We start from the raw sequence: 18,266 nt of genomic DNA, 5'->3' as shown, positions 1-18,266 counted from the left end.
AGGTCGAGGGAAACATTCAACTCTCCCTTCTGCCTCTCTGGCACACATTTTAGCCTTCTCTTTTGAGAAATCAGCCATCTTCATAACAGAACTATTGTTCAAACTTTCCCCCACAAACCCTGTGGGCACCCTTTAGATGAGGTCCTCCAGGCCTCCTCTCCACATTTCTCAGACTCTGTACCTCAAGAAACTTCCCCTGAGTCCCATAATCCAGAAGCTCATCCAACAGTCATACAGTTTCCACTTAGTATGTGACCCACCCAGACCTGAAGAACTTTTCCCATCATGCATCCTTGGAGCCAACCACCTCCTGCACCTGGATCTCTACCTTAATGCAGTCCTCAGAACCAAATAGCCTTATACAGAACTCTAAATCTATTAACATCTACTATGTGTTGGACTCAGAGTATCTTTTGTTTCAGCTAATCCTTATAATTCTTACTTGAGAGATGAAGAAACTGAGGCTGAGAGGTAAAGTGACTTGCAGAGACATATCTGATTCTCTATTGTCAGGCAGTTTTAGGCTAGGAGGTGACTTGGGGAGGAAAACGTCCTGTTTTCTCTGGAGGCCCCTGTAATTTGCTGAGTCACTTGCTGCTGTCTCACCTGTCCCTGCCAGTCTCTAGGAAGGAGGAATGACACTGGAGAGGCAGAGAGGAGTGACCACAGAGACAGAGGGGTGGGTGGGCTGGCCCATGGCGGAAGCCTCGCTCCCACAGCTGAGGGGAGATGCCGAAGCCACGCCTTGCCCCAGCGTCCTGGAACTGGAGGAGCTCCTGAGGGCAGGGAAGGTTTCTTCCAGCCACGTGGATGAAGTTTGGCCCAACCTTTACATAGGAGATGCGTGAGTGGTAGTTGGCTGAAGGGACGTGGGGGTGAGGACAAGGAGAGACAGTTCTTGGGATCTTTACCAGAGATGGGGTGTTGGGGTGAAAGAAAGGGCAACTGGTTCTGCTCTGAGTTTCCCAAGCCAGGGACTTTCTCCAGGACCCCTTCGTGCTAGGAACAGTGCAGTGATCAGGTGCAGCCACCAGGGGGAGCAGGGACTTTTGCCTGCCTGAAAGAAGGGAGCTCCCAAAGGTTCCCAGAGTCTTCTGGCACATCAGGAAGAACTGGTGGGTCTTGGGGATGGGGTGGGGCAAAGGACCGGGAATCGTGGTGATTTGGGGTGAGAGATGGGGTGGGCAGAGAGCTCCCCTTTCCGGTTCCAGCCTTCCTCCTCTGGCCACAGACTGGGTGAGGAAGGCTGACTGGACGTGAATCAAGGAAGGTGTCACCTTTAAATATTTGCAGATTAGAAGCAGGTATGAGGTAGTGGCCAGGAAGAGCCGATGTGCAGGGCCGGGCATGGGGCAAGAATGGAGGTGCAGCTGGGTCCTAGGGCTGAAGCAATCCTTTCCTTCCTGTCTTGGCCATGGCAGGGGTGGATTGCCTCAGGAAGCAAAGAGAGGCTAAAGCTACATCCCTGTACTACCAGCTCCCCTACTAGAAAGCTCCTGGGTGAGGCTGTGAGCCGTGAACCCCACAAGTTCCTCTGGCTCCTTCTGGACCCTAATGGATTCATCGCTCTGAAGCAGGGGACCAGACAACGCCTCCTTCCCAGACCTTATGGCTTCCCTTCCTCCCCTCCCTAGGGCCACAGCAAATAACCGCTTTGAGCTATGGAAGCTGGGCATTACCCACGTGCTGAATGCCGCCCACGGGGGCCTCTACTGTCAGGGCAGCCCTGACTTCTATGGCAGCAGTGTGAGCTACCTGGGGGTGCCAGCCCACGACCTTCCTGAGTTCGACATCAGTGTCTACTTCTCCTCTGCAGCTGACTTCATCCACCGTGCCCTTAGCACGCCTGGGGGTAGGACCTGGCATCTGAACCCATGCTCTACCCAGCTCAGTCATGGGGGGATGTCCAGTTTCCCCTTTAACATCAGTGCCCTCCCATCCCTAGTTTGTAAAAAGTCATCATGTTTTTAAAATCCTCTGCTCAGTGTCCCAGCACTTTATCCAGTAGCATTGCTCCACAGACAGGGAAAGGGAGGCCTTTTGAAGGCCTTTTGAAGTACAAGGTCATGCCCCAAGTTAGGAGCAGCCCTGGGGCTGGAAGCCAGGTCTCCCAAACAATAAAACAGTTCTTTCTCTGCATCTCTCAGCCTTGGGAGATTGCCATCTGGTATCTAGATGTCTGGTTTCTGCCCCAAAGTACTTTCAAATGGAAAAAAAAGTCTTCTAATACCTGGGTTGCAACAAAGGAGCCTGGGGAAGCTGCCTCGTGTTCATCCTGGGTGAGAGCTGTGCCCCTTGCTACACGACCCCGGATGAGCCAGTGTTCCTCTCTATACCTCGGTTTCTCATCTGAGTCATGGGAAAGACAAGACTGTGGCTCATAGCACTTTTCAATCCAAAGCATCCTGACCTTCATTTTTCTTCACCCATTCATTCATCAACTATTTATTATCTTCTCTGTGACAGGCATGGAGCTAGATAAGGGGACACTAGATACTTGCCTTAAGCAAAGCAGGGTCCCTGGTGGAAAGACATTCAAAATGTTAAGTATTACATCTGAGCACTACTCAGGTGAGTGAGTAAAAGTGAAGAGCGATGGGAGCACAGGACAGGGTCCTGGATTCAGAGGATCAGGAAGTTGGGGGGAATTCCCTCTACAACAGTATTCATTGGGCCCCATGCAAAAAGGATGAGCTGCTTTGTGATCCAAGTGATACCATGAGTAGTCAGGAAGCCGTATCTCAGTGGAATCCTGACAAATGAGTAGTAGATGTTAGTCAGACTGAGAGAAGGGAAAGACTTTTACAAGTAGTTGAAAGAGCATGTGGGAAGGCTGGAGGCCAGGGACCGCGACAGCTTCAAGGGACTGCAAGTTACCCAGTGTTTCCAGAGCTGAGAGCTGGGGTGAGACAGCCTGCAGTGAAGCTGCAAGGTCAGCAGGGCCAGCCCACAGAGAGTCCTAGAAGCCGTGTTGGGGTGTGTGTACCCCATCCCAAGGGTAGGCATAAGAGGTGCTGATATACCCACTTGACAGATTGGGAAATGGAGGCCCAGACATGTTGAGTGATTTGCAGAGGGTCACAGAATACACCCAAAGCAGAGCAAGGGAAGGAACTTGGGTCCCCACCTCAGCCACTGGGTGGGCTGGCTGGTGGGAAAGGGTCTTTCAGCAGGATGTCTTCCTCAGCCAAGGTCCTGGTGCACTGCGTGGTCGGGGTGAGCCGCTCCGCCACACTGGTCCTGGCCTACCTCATGCTGCGCCAGCAGCTCTCCCTGCGCCAGGCGGTGATCACCGTGAGGGAGCGCCGATGGGTCTTCCCCAACAGAGGTTTCCTTCACCAGCTCTGCCGGCTGGACCAGCAGCTGCGGGGTGCAGGCCGGAGCTGAGGGGCCAGGTGAGGGTTGGGCAGGGTGTGAGGGGCCAAGGCTGGGTGCAGTGACAAGTGACAGGTTAGGTGAGGGCTGGGCAGAGGGCAAGGGTGCAACTAGAATAAGGGGTTGGGTGAGGCCTGGCAGAGGACGTGAATGAGAGCAGTTCAGAGGTTGTGTTTCAGGGTTGAGTGGGGCTGGAAGAGAGGGTTGAAAGGGGCTTGGCCCATTCCCATCCTAGGCCTGGCTCAGGCAGCTTGATCGCCAGTCCCTCCCCCTACTCCCAGCCCACCCACAGATTCTCCAGAGCCAGAGAAGATGGAAAGGCTGGGAAAGAAAGGGGTGGGAAGCATAAAATGGAAGAGGTGAGGCCTTCCAAACTGGTCCTGGTGCTGACCTGCCCTACCTCCTTGGCCAAAAGCCTGTGGGGTTCACCTGAACCCCACCAAGATAGGAGCACAGCTGGTCCTGTACCTGAGGGCTGTCTGGCCCTTCCCACACCCCTGCACGCCCTCCCCTCAGGTCTGGATCCCAGTCCTTGGTGAAACGTGTGGCTGCAGCTGTTGCTCCAGGTTTAGTTAATCATGTCAGCCCCGCGCATCCATTCCCACAATGGAGAAAGAGAACGTGCTCCTGCCGCTGGCCACAACCTCCTCACACAAGCCCTGCTTGATACAAAGTTCTCCTGTCGTCACGCCCTTCAGTTCTTTGCCTTGGACTCAGCACCCAGCTCTCTACCTTCATACCCCACCCAGTGTGATCTCAGATCTGCAGAAGGACCCTCCCTAACCTCCCTCCCTCTCTGATTCTGGGGACCCCAGAGGACATAAAGCCTTCCTGAAGTCTATCCATTTACCTTCTGCCTCCTCCTGTTGCGTGTTCAGTGCATCTGGAGCAAAAGCCCTCAGGCCTTAGGCTGCAGAAAAGGGACAAATCCCCTGTATCTCTGTATGTCCTCTGCCCAAGCCACCTCCCTCCTGCTAGAGGCCCCAGTCTCCCCAGCTGCCCAGTAGAAGGAGCTTGGCTCTCCCTACGCAGCAGCAATGGTGCATCTCAGGCTCCCAGCCCACAGATGGTTGCCAAGGTGCTGCTGTAATTTCTTTGGCATCAGCTCTGTGTTTTCTTCCTGCTCAACTGAGAGGAGGCAGGGGTGTCTCTTCCTGGGGATGGAGAGGCTGTGGGGCCCCCAGATTGTGAGGCAGCTGCAGAATGCCCACTGCCCTTCTTCTCCCACCATGCCCATGTTGGGGCTGTTCCTGTCTGGCTCCAACAGCTCATCTTCCTTATATTCCATCCCCACTGAGGGCCATCTGAGGGAAGGTTAAGCCTCCAGAAATGCTCTCCACTTCCCCTATCCCAACTCCAGCTCCTGCTACCCATACTGTTCCTTCCTTCATCTCTCCTCAACCCTGACTTTGGCTGTGCCCCACCACCCAGTGGATCAGAAGGGCTGCCAGCTGGAAGTGGGACACTGTCCTGGGCTCTTCTGGGAGTTAGGAGAGTAGCAGCTTTCTCCTCCTGCCAGAGCCTCCCTGGGACATGAACAAATCTCCCCCCTGCCCACCACGGATAAGAGCTGCTTTTGTCTCCGAATGCATAACCAGCCTATGCATGGGGAGCACGTGAGCAATATCAACCCTTTCCCATGTGCTGTTAGGAGGATGAGCATCTTGGGGTTGGGAATTGGGGCAGGAAGGAGGTCTCGGTTAGTTCGAGGGTGAATGCCAGGAAAGAAAATAGGGGTTATAGCTGGGGTTGGGATTAGGCCTAAGGCAAAGCTGGGTGGGAAACTGTTGTGTGGGTTCTGCAGGTGTGGCAGCCGAGAGGGGGATGGGAAGAGCATCTTCCCATCTTGCTCATTTTAGGCAGGTTGTGGGAACTGGGACAACAGCACATCTCTGATCATGCGCAGTCACCCCACTTCCTCAGCCTGGGGCCTTAAATCCTCTGACCTCAGACCTCTGCATTCTTCTTTTCAGGCAGCTGGCTTTGGGGGAGTCACTTGGGCTATAGCCTTGCACAATTCCTGGGGCTACATCCACAAAATAGTCTGTGAAGCTGGGGTCCCCAAGAGTTGTGCAGTGAGCAACCTGTGTGACTGTACACAGTAGTCCTAGGGCTGAAGACTCAGCAGTGAGGGGGCTTTGGGGACAGGTCATCTCTCTTCAAGAGCCTTGGGCCTCAAACTTGCCTCTTTATCTCTTTTGGCACCCATAACCCACTTGATCTTACACAGGGGCTCAAGGCAGAAGCAGGTTTAGCTGGCAACTCTTGTCCCTGCCCTGGTGAGTCCCGGCCAACCTGAGCCTCGGTTTACCTGCCTGTAACATGGAGTTCATTTCTCCTCCAGAGCTGGGCCTTACTCCCTGCTATGGGGCTCTGCCACTTTGCCCTGGCCCTGCTGGTGCTGCTGGAGGTTGTGGCCCACGTGGATACCCAGAAGATGGTAAGAGCCCAGTGCGGGGCCCGCCCTAGAGCCTGCAACTCCATCCACTTCCTCCTGCTGCCTGCACTCCCTCTCAGCCATGGCCTCCAGTTCTCACAGGTGGGAAGGGGCTGCCCTCTCAGCCAGGCCCTGAGGACTCCTCTCCCAGGGGCTTTAAGTTCCCCTAGGAGTGGGGGGACATGGGAGTGGAGGGGCGGTTCTAAGTGCTCCTGATAGCCTGTGGCCACAGCTGCCTCCATCAGCCCTCGCCAGGGCTCAGGTAGCCACAGTAAGGGCTGAGCCCAGCTTGCTGGAGCTCGGGCTTCAGAGACCCAGAGGAGGCGTGGCTGCAGGTAATCATCTGTGTTGCGGTCATCTGGGGGTGTGAGTGGAGAAGAATACTGAAGCATGGGTATATGAGGAGGGTCTCTGAAGAGTGAGAATTCTTAACAGACCCAAACCCAAGGTGTCTAACTGAGCTGTCAGCCTTGGAAGGGACTTTAAAGGGATGGTGAGGTCTGCTCCAGGAGTGTCTTCTGGGGGAGGGAAGGGGTTCACAGAGAACAGGCTGGTTTCCAGACGCACGGTTTCTGACTGTAGGCCGGGCCTGTTCCAAAGACCTGCTCTGAATGCCACTTAGATCTTTGTCTGTTTTTCTGCCCATATTTCCCTCAGCCTGATCTGGATCTTAGTCTGGGGCCAGTCCTATAACCTTTGGCTCCCAGCGAGGGGCCCCTGGGCCTGGGTTCTGGTGTCAGCGCTGCCAGCTGGGACATGATTTGGCTGTTCTCTTCCCCGCTCTCCCCCTTGGAGACGCCTTCTCGCTTTAACTTGCTGCCCATACTCCACGTGCTCCCCATGAAGACCAAAGAACCTTCCCAATAGGCTTATTCCATCTCCCTAACTCCTGCCCCACAATCCATGACCACATCCACACACGCCACAGGCAGACCCCCTTGCTAGACTGCCTCTGCTCCCAGCGGGGCCAGGTGCCTGGCTGGGCTTGGCAATGACCGTGCCAGGAGACCCGTGGGGGAGTGGGGAGTGGCAGGGGGAGGCCAGAGGAGGGGAGCAGCACATCATGCTTTATAATTAAACTCCAATCAAAAAATAGAAACAGCATCAAGTGTGCAGAGACAGGCGTCTGAAAGCTGGGAGCAAAAAGTGCCCGTCAGAGAAGACCACAGCCTGGGCCAAATACCCCCACAGGTGGGTAAGTGCCCCTACTCTGGGGGCTGCAGAGCATGCTGGGTAAAGAGGGCCAGGACACCTGTGCCTGTGCATGTCGGGGGTGGGAGAGGCAGCTGCACTGGATTAGCGGAGAGATTGGGTCGGAGATAGAGGCACAGATGAAGCCTAGTAATCAGATCAACCTGGGCTTGAATCCTGGCTCCTGTGCTTACTGGCTGTGTGACCTTGGGCATAGAGCTTAATCTTTCTGAGCCTTAGTTTCCTCATCTGTAAAAATGGGGATAGTAAATGTTATCTGCCTCATAAGGGTGCTGTGAGAATTCAGTGAGAAAAATTTAAGCCTTTAGCTCTGTCTGATACAAAGCATATCCTTAGTTAGTGGTAAATACAATAACCATTACTGGATAGAGAAAGACAAATTAAGGAACACAAAGAGAGACCAAGCCTCACTGTCCCATGGGATATGACTGAGGCTTCAAAGGGTAAGAGTGATGATAATAAGAGTAAGATGCACCATTTATTCGGCATCTACCAGGAGGTGGACACTGGGGGAGGTGCCCTTAACACTTCCTTGTCTCATGGCATTCTCACAGCAGCTCCACTGAGAAAACTGGCTGAGAAGGCCACTCAGATCCCAGCTCCAGACCCGAGAACTTGGCCCAGGTCTGCCCTCCTCCAAGGCCAGCATGCAGGGCGCAGGGTCACAGGCAGCTCCCCACTGGCCGCCTGCCTGCCACCCTCCCCAAGGCTTCCTTCGCCAGACTTTTCACTTGTCCTGCCCTGAGCTCTCTGGCCCCACTTCTCCTGTGGCCACAGTCCCATGTGGTCTGCCTGGAGGGGGAGGAGAGAATGAGCAGGAGGGAAGACCGGGAGGGGGTGGATGGCAGACAGCTGCTCCCCTGCCCTGCAGAGGCCTGAGCCTTGGTCTGAGGCTGTGGCATGTCAGGTGGTGTGCTGGGGGGCTGTGTGGAAGCATGAGCTCCTGTGAGGGGGTGGAGACAGAGGCACCGGCGACAGCAACATAGAGGGGAGGAGGGGCACAAAGGCAGAAAACAGGTGTCTGAACTTGTAAACAGCAGCAACTCAAGAGCGGGAAGAGCACCGCCCACAGGGGCAGCTGCTCAGCTTAGGGGGAGACTCAGGAAGGAGGCAGAAGGGGCATCGGAGGGAGCGGGGTGCAGAGCCTATCCTTGCTGGACGTGGGGCCCATGTCTACAGCCACGTCACCCTGGACGCACCCGATCTTGTCTGGACATCGGGCCCAGGTTTCACCCAGCTGTGGCCAAGAAGATGCAGGAGGAGGGGTCAGGCAGGACTCTCAGTCTAGATCTGGGGATGGCAGAAACCAGGGCCTGCTGCAGCCACCAACTTCCCTTCTGTGGGTGTGCCCAGAGCTCTACGGATGAGTCGCTGGGTGGGGGCTGGGCCCTCGCAGGATAGAGCAGACACGTAGCGGGTATATCCATGAGCATTGGGTGTGAGGTCCAAGGTGAGGCCTAACAACGAGTACTCCTATGTTCAAGGAAAAGGCCCCCTTCTCCAGACCTGGGCCTAGACCCTGAGGAGGCTGAGGCTGGGCTGTGGCCTAGCAGCTCTCATCCCCGACCCCTCTGCTGGCTCCTCCATCTCCCAGGAGCCTCCAGGAGGATCAGGGACAAATTCTGTCTCAGCAGGAGTTTGCCGGTCCCAGGCACAGCTGAGCTGCAAGACACCCACTGGACACTGGGTGGCGGCCTTACCCCACACCAAGCTCAGAGGCCTGCAGCTGCGCCCGCAAGGCTTCCCAAAGCCCCATCTCACCCCACCTGGGACTCCTGCGGCCCCAGCTGGTAGCTCCAGACCCATGTGGCTGTCGACCTCTCCGCACGCCAACAATATACACTTTGCTCTTCCCTGTAGTTTCTGCAAACCCAGCCACTCCTCTCTCATTCTCAGATCAGACCTTCCAGATACTTCTTAAAGCAGGCAAGGCCAGTATCTTTAAGATAAGAAAGAGAACTCATGTCCCAGACAGGAGCTAAGACTTGCTCTTGACCTCAGAATGAGCTGTGGTTAGGCTCTCTGCACGCTTTCTAAAGTTCGTTTCCTACCACTTCACGTAGCCTCCCATCTCCCAGGGCCAAGAGCCTTTAACCCCAAAGAGACACCAAGCAGAGAGGGATCCGGAGGTGTGGAAGGACTGCACTTCAGTCCGCAGGGGCCTGCGTCTGCTCTCAGGCCCCACCCCCACCGGTTCCAAGGGGAGGACCTGGAATTCTAGCCGCTTCACAGCGTTTGTGTTCCAGGCGGAACCTGCCCCTGCCTCGTTCTGCTCACGTGCTGGGTCCTGTCCCTGCACCCACTCCCCCACTCCTGGCCCCAGACCATGCCGTAGGTAGGTGGCAGGCCACTCTGCCTGCCCTGAGAGGTCACAGTGGGATGAAAGGGAAAGCCGGGTCTTCGCTTCCGCCCTGCCCTCCCACTGCCCGCTGGGTGAGCCTGGCCAAGCCAGTGGCCTCCTGGGTGCCCATTTCTCTTCCTGGTCCTGGCACCGCCAACCACAGAACAAAGAAGTTCTTCCCAGTTTGTACCTTCCCTAGTTACTGGTTGAAGGGGCCAGGGCCAGTTAGCCAAGAGAGGCACTCCTTCCCAGCCCAGCACCAGGCCCAGGTTCTGGTGCCACTGACATCCCAGCTCTGCAGGGTCTCGGATTCCCTCAGCCAGCTGACTCCTGATACGAGCCACCCCACCGCGGTGAGGCCTGACCTGCAGCACTGGCCTGAGTCACAGGGGTAAGGAGGAAAATCCCAGGGCCTATAGGCAGACATGGAACAGCTACAGCAGGCTCCCCTGTAGAGAAAGATGGGTTAGCAACCACTCTGGAGTCCTCAAAGTGGGTAATGCGAAGGCTGGGGGTGGACCTGAAGGCATAAGAATGGGACTGAAACCCTAGCCTTGTTCCTTAGCGACCATACAACTTTGAGCATCACTTAACCAATTATTCTCTCTGACCTTCAGCTTCCTCCTATGTAAAATAGGGACTTTCCATGAATGAGGCCCCAGCGCCCAAGAGGCATCAGTGCATTCAGCAGGGAAGTGCCAACAAGGGTCAGTTCATAGCCCAGGCTCCTTAACTCCAGAGCTGGGCTCTGACCTTCAAGCACCTGAAGGTGGGAAGGGATGGGAGCCTGAGGACCAGCCCTGTAAGCAGCAGAAAAACGGGGCTTGAGATGAGCTGCCCGGTTGTCGGGGTCTAAGTGCCTTCTGTGGGCCACAGCCATCTGGAGTTCTCATCCTTACAAACTCCCAAGTAACCAGAGACATAAGGGGTGGGGTCTGCACTGGATTGCTGCTAAGTCACTTCAGTTGTGTCTGACTCTGTGCAACCCCATAGACGGCAGCCCACCAGGCTCCCCCGTCCCTGGGATTCTCCAGGCAAGAGTACTGGAGTGGGGTGCCATTGCCTTCTCCGACAGGGAGCTTTGAGGGGCCCTTGAACAAAGTTTCCAACACCAGGGGCCTCTGGAGAGGGTAGGGGAGAGGGCTTCCTGGCTCCACAGCGATGACAAGGGGTTGGCTCCTGATTTCCTGTGGAAAGGGTCTAGGCCTCAGCCCCAGTCAAGCTGGTTAATAACCTCATCTGAGATAACTGAGGCCCTTCTGAAGCATCCCAGTGGCACCTGGGCAATGCACATGCCTGGGCCTCCATGTCAGCTGGACCCACCTGTGGGGAGCCTGCCCCTTGCCACTGCAGTGTCCACTCTGTTCTAGGATGGACTCGCTGCAGAAGCAGGACCTCCGGAGGCCCAAGATCCATGGGTCAGTCCGGGTGTCCCCCTACCAGCCACCCACGCTGGCCTCGCTGCAGCGCTTACTGTGGGTCCGTCGGGCTGCCATGTTGAACCACATCAATGAAGTCTGGCCCAACCTCTTCCTGGGAGACGCGTAAGTACGAGCCATGGTGGGGGCTGGGGGGAGCAGAAGGGGACCCTTGCCCGGAGCCTGTGAGGAGCAGAGTTGGCACCCTCTTTGCCTCCGACCATCTCTTTTCACATATTTATTTCCTTTTACACTGTTACTACTTTGGGGAACTAGAACATATCCAAGAAAGTGCACAAAGCCTCAGTTTCAGACCCCAGGTCAAGAAATAAGACATTACTTGTGCCCCGGAAGCCTCCACTGAACCCTTCTCGGCATAACCTTTTCCCCTGTAGATAACCACTGAGTACTGAAATAGTTATTTCCTTGCTTTTCTTTACAGTTTCACCACTTGTGTTAGTTTTGCCCAGCTTTTAAAGTGATAGGAATCGAGGCATGTTGGGTATTTTGTACCTGGCGTCGTCTGCTCAAAATTGGGAGATGCCAGCAGTATGTGTAGCATACAGTTCATTGCTATATATTATTCATTTGCATGTAAATACCACAGTTTATCCACTCTGTTTGAATTGTTTCCACTTTGGGGCTATTATAAACAGAAATTCTAAAAGCATTCTAGTACATGTACCCTGGGAACCACACATGTTTCTCTAGGATATATATATAGACACAGTGTGCAATATGAGTCATTTTCCCTAAAAGTTGTCTTAAAATCTAGAACATATGGATGAATATATGTGGATGTTATAAGTTTTCTTTAATATTTAGAAAATATAGATCAATATCTTATTAACAATATGACAAATATGTATCTCCCCTACATGCACAGATAACCAGTTATAAAATCCTTGACTTAAAAAAAAAATGCATACACACATACATACATAAATGCTTTTTCACAGTTCTTTTTTTTACAAAAATGGTATCATTTTATAATCTCATTTTGTAATCTGCTTTATATAGGAAACTTTTTAAATGGAACCACACAACATACTTTAAATGCACTTTTAAGCGACATTCTATTTTGTTATCCTGTTCTTTTCATAGGTTCTCAGGATAGTACCAACACCTTTTCTTGCTCCCCTGCATCTATCTGCCACATTTTAGTGGGTGTGCGGTATTTCATTCAGCTGTATCAATAGTCTCCTCTTACAGGCTATTTAGTGATTCTCCCTGCCCCCCAATTTTCTCTATCTTAAATGTCACTAGATACAGTTTACATTTGTCTGTGAGCACATTTGGAATTCTTTAAGTTCCTAGGAGGCTGGGGCAAGTGCGCGTTTTTGAGGCTTCTAATGCATGTGGCTGAACTGCCCTCCAGAAAAGTTGGCCTGAGTGAAATGGAGCCCCTTCATTTCTGAATCAGACCAGTTCACTGATTCCAGGTTCTACCCTTGGAAGAGGTCAGCAGAGGAGGCCAAGGGGTGAATTCCAGCACAGCCAGGGCAGACTCAGTGAGCTCTACCCCACCTCCTCCTGTGTCCCTCCAGGTACGCAGCCCGGGACAAGAAAAAGTTGACCCAGCTGGGCATCACACATGTTGTGAATGTTGCCGCAGGCAAGTTTCAGGTGGACACAGGTGCCAAGTTCTACCGCGGAATGCCCTTGGAGTACTATGGCATCGAGGCTGATGACAACCCCTTCTTTGACCTCAGTGTCTACTTTCTGCCCGTTGCTCGATACATCCGAAGTGCCCTCAGTGTTCCCCAAGGTCAGCTGCTGGGGAAAGAATGGGAATGGAGAGGGGTGCAGGCGGGATCTGGGGTTATCTACTTTTCCAATACGTGGATGGTGGGATCCTTTAGCAACCCTCCCACCCCAGGGGGCTCACTACTAGCATTTAGTGAGCAGTCCCTTTGGGGGGAACCTCACCCTTGAGACTAACAATCATAGATATAACTAAGGTCCAGTGTGGTCATCAGGGTAACCATATCCCTCAGTAAGAGGCCAGGTGTTGGCAGAAGGTCCAAGACCTAGCAAGGGCTCTGGAGTGGGTTCCTCTATGCTGAGGCCTTGGTGTGGAGCTGCAGGGGCAGGGGAGAGGGAAGGATGGAGGACAGGGAGGTGGGTGGACACCCGCGAAATCTGATGCAAACCCAGGGGACTCCAGGAGTACTGACCCTCACCATGCTAGAGTTGCAAACGATGCCTGTGGCAAAGGAAGCACCCTGGAGCAGGAGAAGGGGATTCCAGCTGCTACCCTTAGCCCTGCCACTAACATGCTATATGACCTCGAGCGAGTCCCTTTCTTTTCGGGCCTGAGCAGTAAGGGATGCTGTGACAGCTGGGCAGAAGCATCTCCTACTCCCTCGGGGATGGGTGCCTGATGCCCGGCTGGGTCTCCCCACAGGCCGCGTGCTGGTACACTGTGCCATGGGGGTGAGCCGCTCTGCCACAGTTGTCCTGGCCTTCCTCATGATCTGCGAGAACATGACGCTGGTGGAGGCCATCCAGACAGTGCAGGCCCACCGCGATATCTGCCCCAACTCGGGCTTCCTCCGGCAGCTCCAGGTCCTGGACAACCGACTGGGGCGGGAGACAGGGCGGCTCTGACCTGGTGGGCAGCCTGGAATCCTGACCCTCTGGCCGGCACGGCCCACCTAACCAGCCTGCACCTGGGGGCCTTGTTTCCGGTGACCTTGAGATGTAAATAGCAAGTGGGGGCTTAGCTGAGGCAGAGGCAGGGAGAGCTGGTGATGACCTTTAGCAGGTGGATTTTCCCTGACCCAATCCAAAGATTCTTTATGCAAAAGAGAGTTCAGTCTGTCTCTATAATAAAAGGTTCATCATAATAAAGACTTCATCTTCTGGTGAGTTCATCTGCTGGTGAAGGTTCATCTTCTGGTGGTTTGTGGGGCAGTGGCTCACTCCTAGGATGGTCAGGAGGTTCCAGAAGGCTAGACAACCTATGATGGCAGTCTAGAGACAGAGTCTGAGTCCACTGTCTGAATAAAGACCAAAGTTTGAGGCATCACCATCCTTCACATGCCTGCCCTGTATCAAAACCGACTGTCAAAACGTGCTGTGCACACACATGCTGGTATCTCCTGAATCCAGTCAGGCTTTTCATCTTCAGTCTGCTTTCAAAAGCACTGACTGAAATCACAGAAGCCTAACAGAAGCATTAAACAAGAGGGTAGGAGACATGCCAAAATTCTTGGTGAAGGATGGTTATGATAGCGCAACACTGGCTTTGCGTTTCTTCTTGTGCCCTAATAAAATAAAACAGTGCAAAAAGCCCCCAATTCCTCACTGTACGTGAGGTGTTTATGAGGACTAGATGGGCTGGCCTTCCTTTGACCTCTCTGCCGGTTCCTATGGAGCCCTTGCCTCCTCCAGCTGACCCCTGCTGAATGGCAAGGTCTCTTTGAGAGTTCTGGCCTCTGCATCTTCTCTCCCTCTGTGTTTTCACTCCTTGGGGGAGGGGGAGGTCCTCTTGCTCCCACAGCCTCAGTTCACATCTCTAGGTGGATGACTCTCAGACCCCCGTGGTGGCCCAGTTTTCTTTTCTGAGCTCAAAAACCTCAGTATACTACTGGCCACCTTCATTTGAATACTGCACTTGAATTTCAAACTGAACTTTTCATCACCTCCCACCTGGACCCATTCCTCTTCCTAGTTCCCACTTTAGTGAAGGGTTCTGATGGACATTATCGCCCAAGCCAATGGTGGGTGTCACCCTGGACTCCTGCCTTTCTTCCAGTTGGCCTACCAACTCTATCTCCTCAAGCGAGCTCGGATCTGCTCATTTAGCTTCATCTTTGCCGACTACCCAAATTCAAGCCACCTCACCTCTCACCTGGCTTCCTGCTCAGCCCGACGGTCTCTCTGCCTCTAGCCTTGCCCCTCCCAATCTCCACGCAGGCCCCGGACATCTTACTAAAATGAAAATCTGATCAGATCACTCTAACACTTACAGCCCCTCAAAGACAGACAACTTGACAAAGTATAAAGATTCTTCATTTTCTGAGAATTTCTCACGTCTCCAGACATTTCTCTAATTCTGTTCCCATACATGCTGTGTAATTAAGAAATGCTAAATCCACCTGCACTTTCCAGAAATGTTCCACTCTCTTACCTCTTGGTGCTTTATACATGCTTCAGGTTACACCGCCTGAAAGCACATCCTCACACGTTTTCACTGGGGTCTCTTTGAGATGTCTCAGTTTAGATGTCACTTCTGGGGAGCCCCCTGGACCCTGCAAACCTCAGTGAAGTGTTCTCTCTCAAGCTACCAAAATGTCCATCTACCCCTTGTGTATCACCCGTCATCTGAATTGTAAGTGCCCGGAACTCTGTCATTCTTTTCCAGCTGGCAGCCTCTCAGCAGGCTTTCTCTGGGCTCAAGGACCCCAAGACTCCCACCCTCTCTGGCTGTAACCCTACCTTCAGGGAGGGTTCTGTGTTACTGTGCCCTCTCTACGGGGGCCACCAGGGGGAGTGGCTCCCCACCTGGCCCCAGGACTGGGCCTGCCTCCATAGGGGACCTCCTCTCCTCCCAGCCCCACCTGCCACGGCATCTCACCATTTGGTCACCCTGACACCCTCTTCCCAGCTCATCTTGTCTCCTTGGGCCACCCATGACATCTCTCTTTGCTCCCCTGCCAAGGCTTTCTGGGGACAGCCCGACCCTCTCCTGGGGGCTTAAGGAGTCTGTATCCTTCGCTGCCATCTGCTCTATTTTCAGAGGGCAAGTCCTTTTCCTTTGTTGCAAATCAAAAAAGAGAGTCACCTCTGAACAAACCAGTAGACCTATTTCCAAGTCATGGTGCTCAACTCAGGGAGCCGAGCACAGGATGTGTTTTAGGACCCACTCACTCCTGCAATTTATGAACCGTACAAACATGTACCACCCTCTCTGGGTCATAGAGACTTAATATCCCCATTTTACAGATGAACAAACTTAGGCTCAGAGAAGCTAAAATGAGGCTGGATGTTGCCTGCCGGATCCAGGATCTCTGGGTTCTAGCCGCGAAGGACAGGTGCTGCCCAGCAGCTCCCGTTCTCCTCCCCGCAGCAGTGGTTCCTAGTCCCAGCTGGCTGCCTCAGGTGCTCTCTGGGCCTCTTCCAAAAGGTAAACACATGTCCCAGCAGAAGTCTGCGCCCAACCAGGCAGGATGGAGAACCTCTCGGCTTTTCCCTTGGGTTAGTGAGGCCTATAATTCTCCAGAGCAGACAAAGCTAATCCTTGCCCCATAGCCCAGCCTGCCCACCCCCAATTCCCTTGGATCCCCTTGCTCTGCCTGACAGCTCAGCCCTTGTTGCTATTTCCTGCTCGTGCATGGTCAGCAGGATCCAAAATAGTGGCTCCAGAAACTAGTCTCTAAATCAACATCCGGGTCTATAACTGTGGGCAGCTGGCCCTTGCTGGCTGGGTGGAGTACCTTGAATCTGGAACAGAGCCGTAGCCTGGGCCTGGGGCGTTTGTTTCTGCAGGTTACCTTCTTGGGGCTCTAAGGGTTGGACTCAGATTCTGGGCATATGGGGTGAAGAAGGCAGGGAAAGAAAAACATGCCCCAGAGCACCCGAGGAAACAGAGGTTGAGCTCCAGATTGGCAGCTCCACCAGGAAGCCTTCCTGCTGCCACACTTGGCCCAGAAAGTCTGTGATAAAGCATCTGCTCCTCCTGTTCTATGGAGCAGGCTCGTGAAAGAAGTGAGGTGTTGTTAAGACCATGAACTTGGACTGTGGTTATATAAGAAGTTAACATTAGAGGAAGCTGCTTGAAGGGTAGCTAAGAAATAAAAAGTTTTTACAATTTGTTGACAAGTACTGAATGCTTTGTGTATGCCAGGTACTATGCTGAGTATATTAGATACATTACCTATCTTTTTTTTTCAGTTTCATCATCATGTTTTATTTCTTTAGGAAAAAAACAGAAATTAAATATGGCAAAATGTTAAAATTTGACAATATTGAGTTGTGGGAGTACAGATATCTGGTTTTCCTTTTTTTGGTATTTTTAAACTATTTCCTAGTTAAAAAATATAAATTGACTAAACTTTTAAAATGAGAAACAACCGATTCTCTATATTTAAAACCCACCAGCAAATGGGTTTTAGGAAATATTCTGTATTTAAATGATGCTGTTATTATTTGCTTTGAAAAAAGTGAAAGTCACTCAGTCCATGGAATTCTTTAGGCCAGAATATTGGAGTGGGTAGCCTTTCCCTTCTCCAGGGGATCTTCCCAACCCAGGAATCGAACACATTGCAGGCGGATTCTTTACCAGCTGAGCCATAAGGAAAGGCCAAAACACTCGAGTGGATAGCCTATCCCTTCTCCAGCAGATCTTCCCAACCCAGGAGTCAAACCGGGGTATCCTGCACTGCAGGCAGATTCGTTACCAACTGGACTATTAGGGAAGCCCATTATTTGTTTTAGGCCTAAAATACTGCAAATTCATGTTATCTTTTGAAAACCTTCAAGAGGCTTGATTATGGCTTATCTTGCATCAAGAAAAAAGGTAATCATGACCAGTTTATAGGGTTTAGATGAAATAACTATGATCAAAGGGAAGCTAGGCCCGTCAGTCAAACTATACAACGGACTCTTGAGGAACACAGGTTTGAACTGCTTAAGTCCATTTATAGACAGGTTGTTTCCAAGAGTAAATACTTTAGTACCACACGATATATGGTTGGTTGAATCCACCAATGTAAATCAGTGATACAGATCTGGAGGAACCATGGAAACAGAGGAACTGTGTATTAGGAGAGCCAACTGTAATAAGTTATATACATGAATTTTCAACTCTGTGGGAGGGTCTGTGGCCCTAACCCCCTTGTTCAAAGGTCAACTATACATTTCATTTAATCCTCACAACCCTATGAGGTAAGTCCAATTATCACCCCATTTTACAGACAAGAACATCAATGCAGAGAGGTTAAGACAGATAGCAGCTAACTTTGAGCAGCTTAACCTGAGCATTAAGCAGGCTTGTGGCTCTGACCAACAAAGTTTATCTCTCAGAACACAAGTTGATGGGTGGAAGCGGCAGCAAGAAGGGAGGATGTAGATCACTTCCCCTCTAGTTCCCAGGGCCAGAACCCAGTCACGTCACACCTGGGTGCAGAAGCGGCTGGGAAACGTGGTCTAGCAGGGTGCCCAAGAACAAAAGGAAACTGCAGATACTGGTGATCATGAGTAGGCGTTCCCAGAGCAGGCACTGATATGAGATACGGTGAAGTCGCTCAGTCGTGTCCGACTCTTTGTGACCCCATGGACTGTAGCCTATCAGGCTCCTCCGTCCATGGGATTTTCTAGGCAAGGGTGCTGGAGTGGATTGCCATTTCCTTCTCCAGGGGACCTTCCCAACCCAGGAATCGAACCCGGGTCTCCTGCATTGCAGGCAGATGCTTTACCATCTGAACCACCAGGGAAGCCCCCTGTGAGATATATATAATCAGTTAATTCTTATAAGCCA

General features: G+C 52.6%; 1 protein-coding gene across 11 annotated transcripts; it reads left to right on the top strand.

Moving 5' to 3' along the window:
- Nucleotides 1-635: 635 nt before the first annotated feature.
- On the top strand, nucleotides 636-13,659 carry LOC113885463 (dual specificity protein phosphatase 13). 11 transcript variants are annotated; one of them, XM_027530809.1, is made up of 9 exons: nucleotides 636-844; nucleotides 1,635-1,852; nucleotides 3,343-3,395; nucleotides 5,720-5,815; nucleotides 6,909-7,003; nucleotides 9,667-9,756; nucleotides 10,736-10,909; nucleotides 12,331-12,551; nucleotides 13,191-13,659. In XM_027530809.1, exons 1-9 carry the CDS (start codon nucleotides 636-638, stop codon nucleotides 13,391-13,393), a joined length of 1,359 nt encoding a protein of 452 aa, XP_027386610.1. In that variant the 3' UTR covers nucleotides 13,394-13,659. The 11 variants fall into 11 exon arrangements, 10 of the variants coding, with proteins under 10 accessions (XP_027386610.1, XP_027386607.1, XP_027386613.1 ...); XM_027530806.1 differs by having other exon boundaries at nucleotides 5,720-5,914; XM_027530812.1 differs by having other exon boundaries at nucleotides 3,188-3,395; nucleotides 5,720-5,914.
- The last annotated feature ends 4,607 nt before the right edge of the window (nucleotides 13,660-18,266 follow it).

The sequence above is a fragment of the Bos indicus x Bos taurus genome, chromosome 28 (assembly GCF_003369695.1).
Source record: "Bos indicus x Bos taurus breed Angus x Brahman F1 hybrid chromosome 28, Bos_hybrid_MaternalHap_v2.0, whole genome shotgun sequence".
Taxonomy (NCBI): domain Eukaryota; kingdom Metazoa; phylum Chordata; class Mammalia; order Artiodactyla; family Bovidae; genus Bos; species Bos indicus x Bos taurus.
This window is presented reverse-complemented; position numbering and strand designations above follow the sequence as displayed.

Coding starts and splice junctions, on each gene's coding strand:
- LOC113885463 (XM_027530806.1), top strand. CDS start 636: ATGACACTGGAGAGGCAGAGAGGAGTGACCACAGAGACAGAGGGGTGG. Junction 1,853..3,342: donor TGCCCTTAGCACGCCTGGGG/GTAGGACCTGGC, acceptor TTCCTTCACCAG/CTCTGCCGGCTGGACCAGCA. Junction 12,552..13,190: donor TGCCCTCAGTGTTCCCCAAG/GTCAGCTGCTGG, acceptor GTCTCCCCACAG/GCCGCGTGCTGGTACACTGT.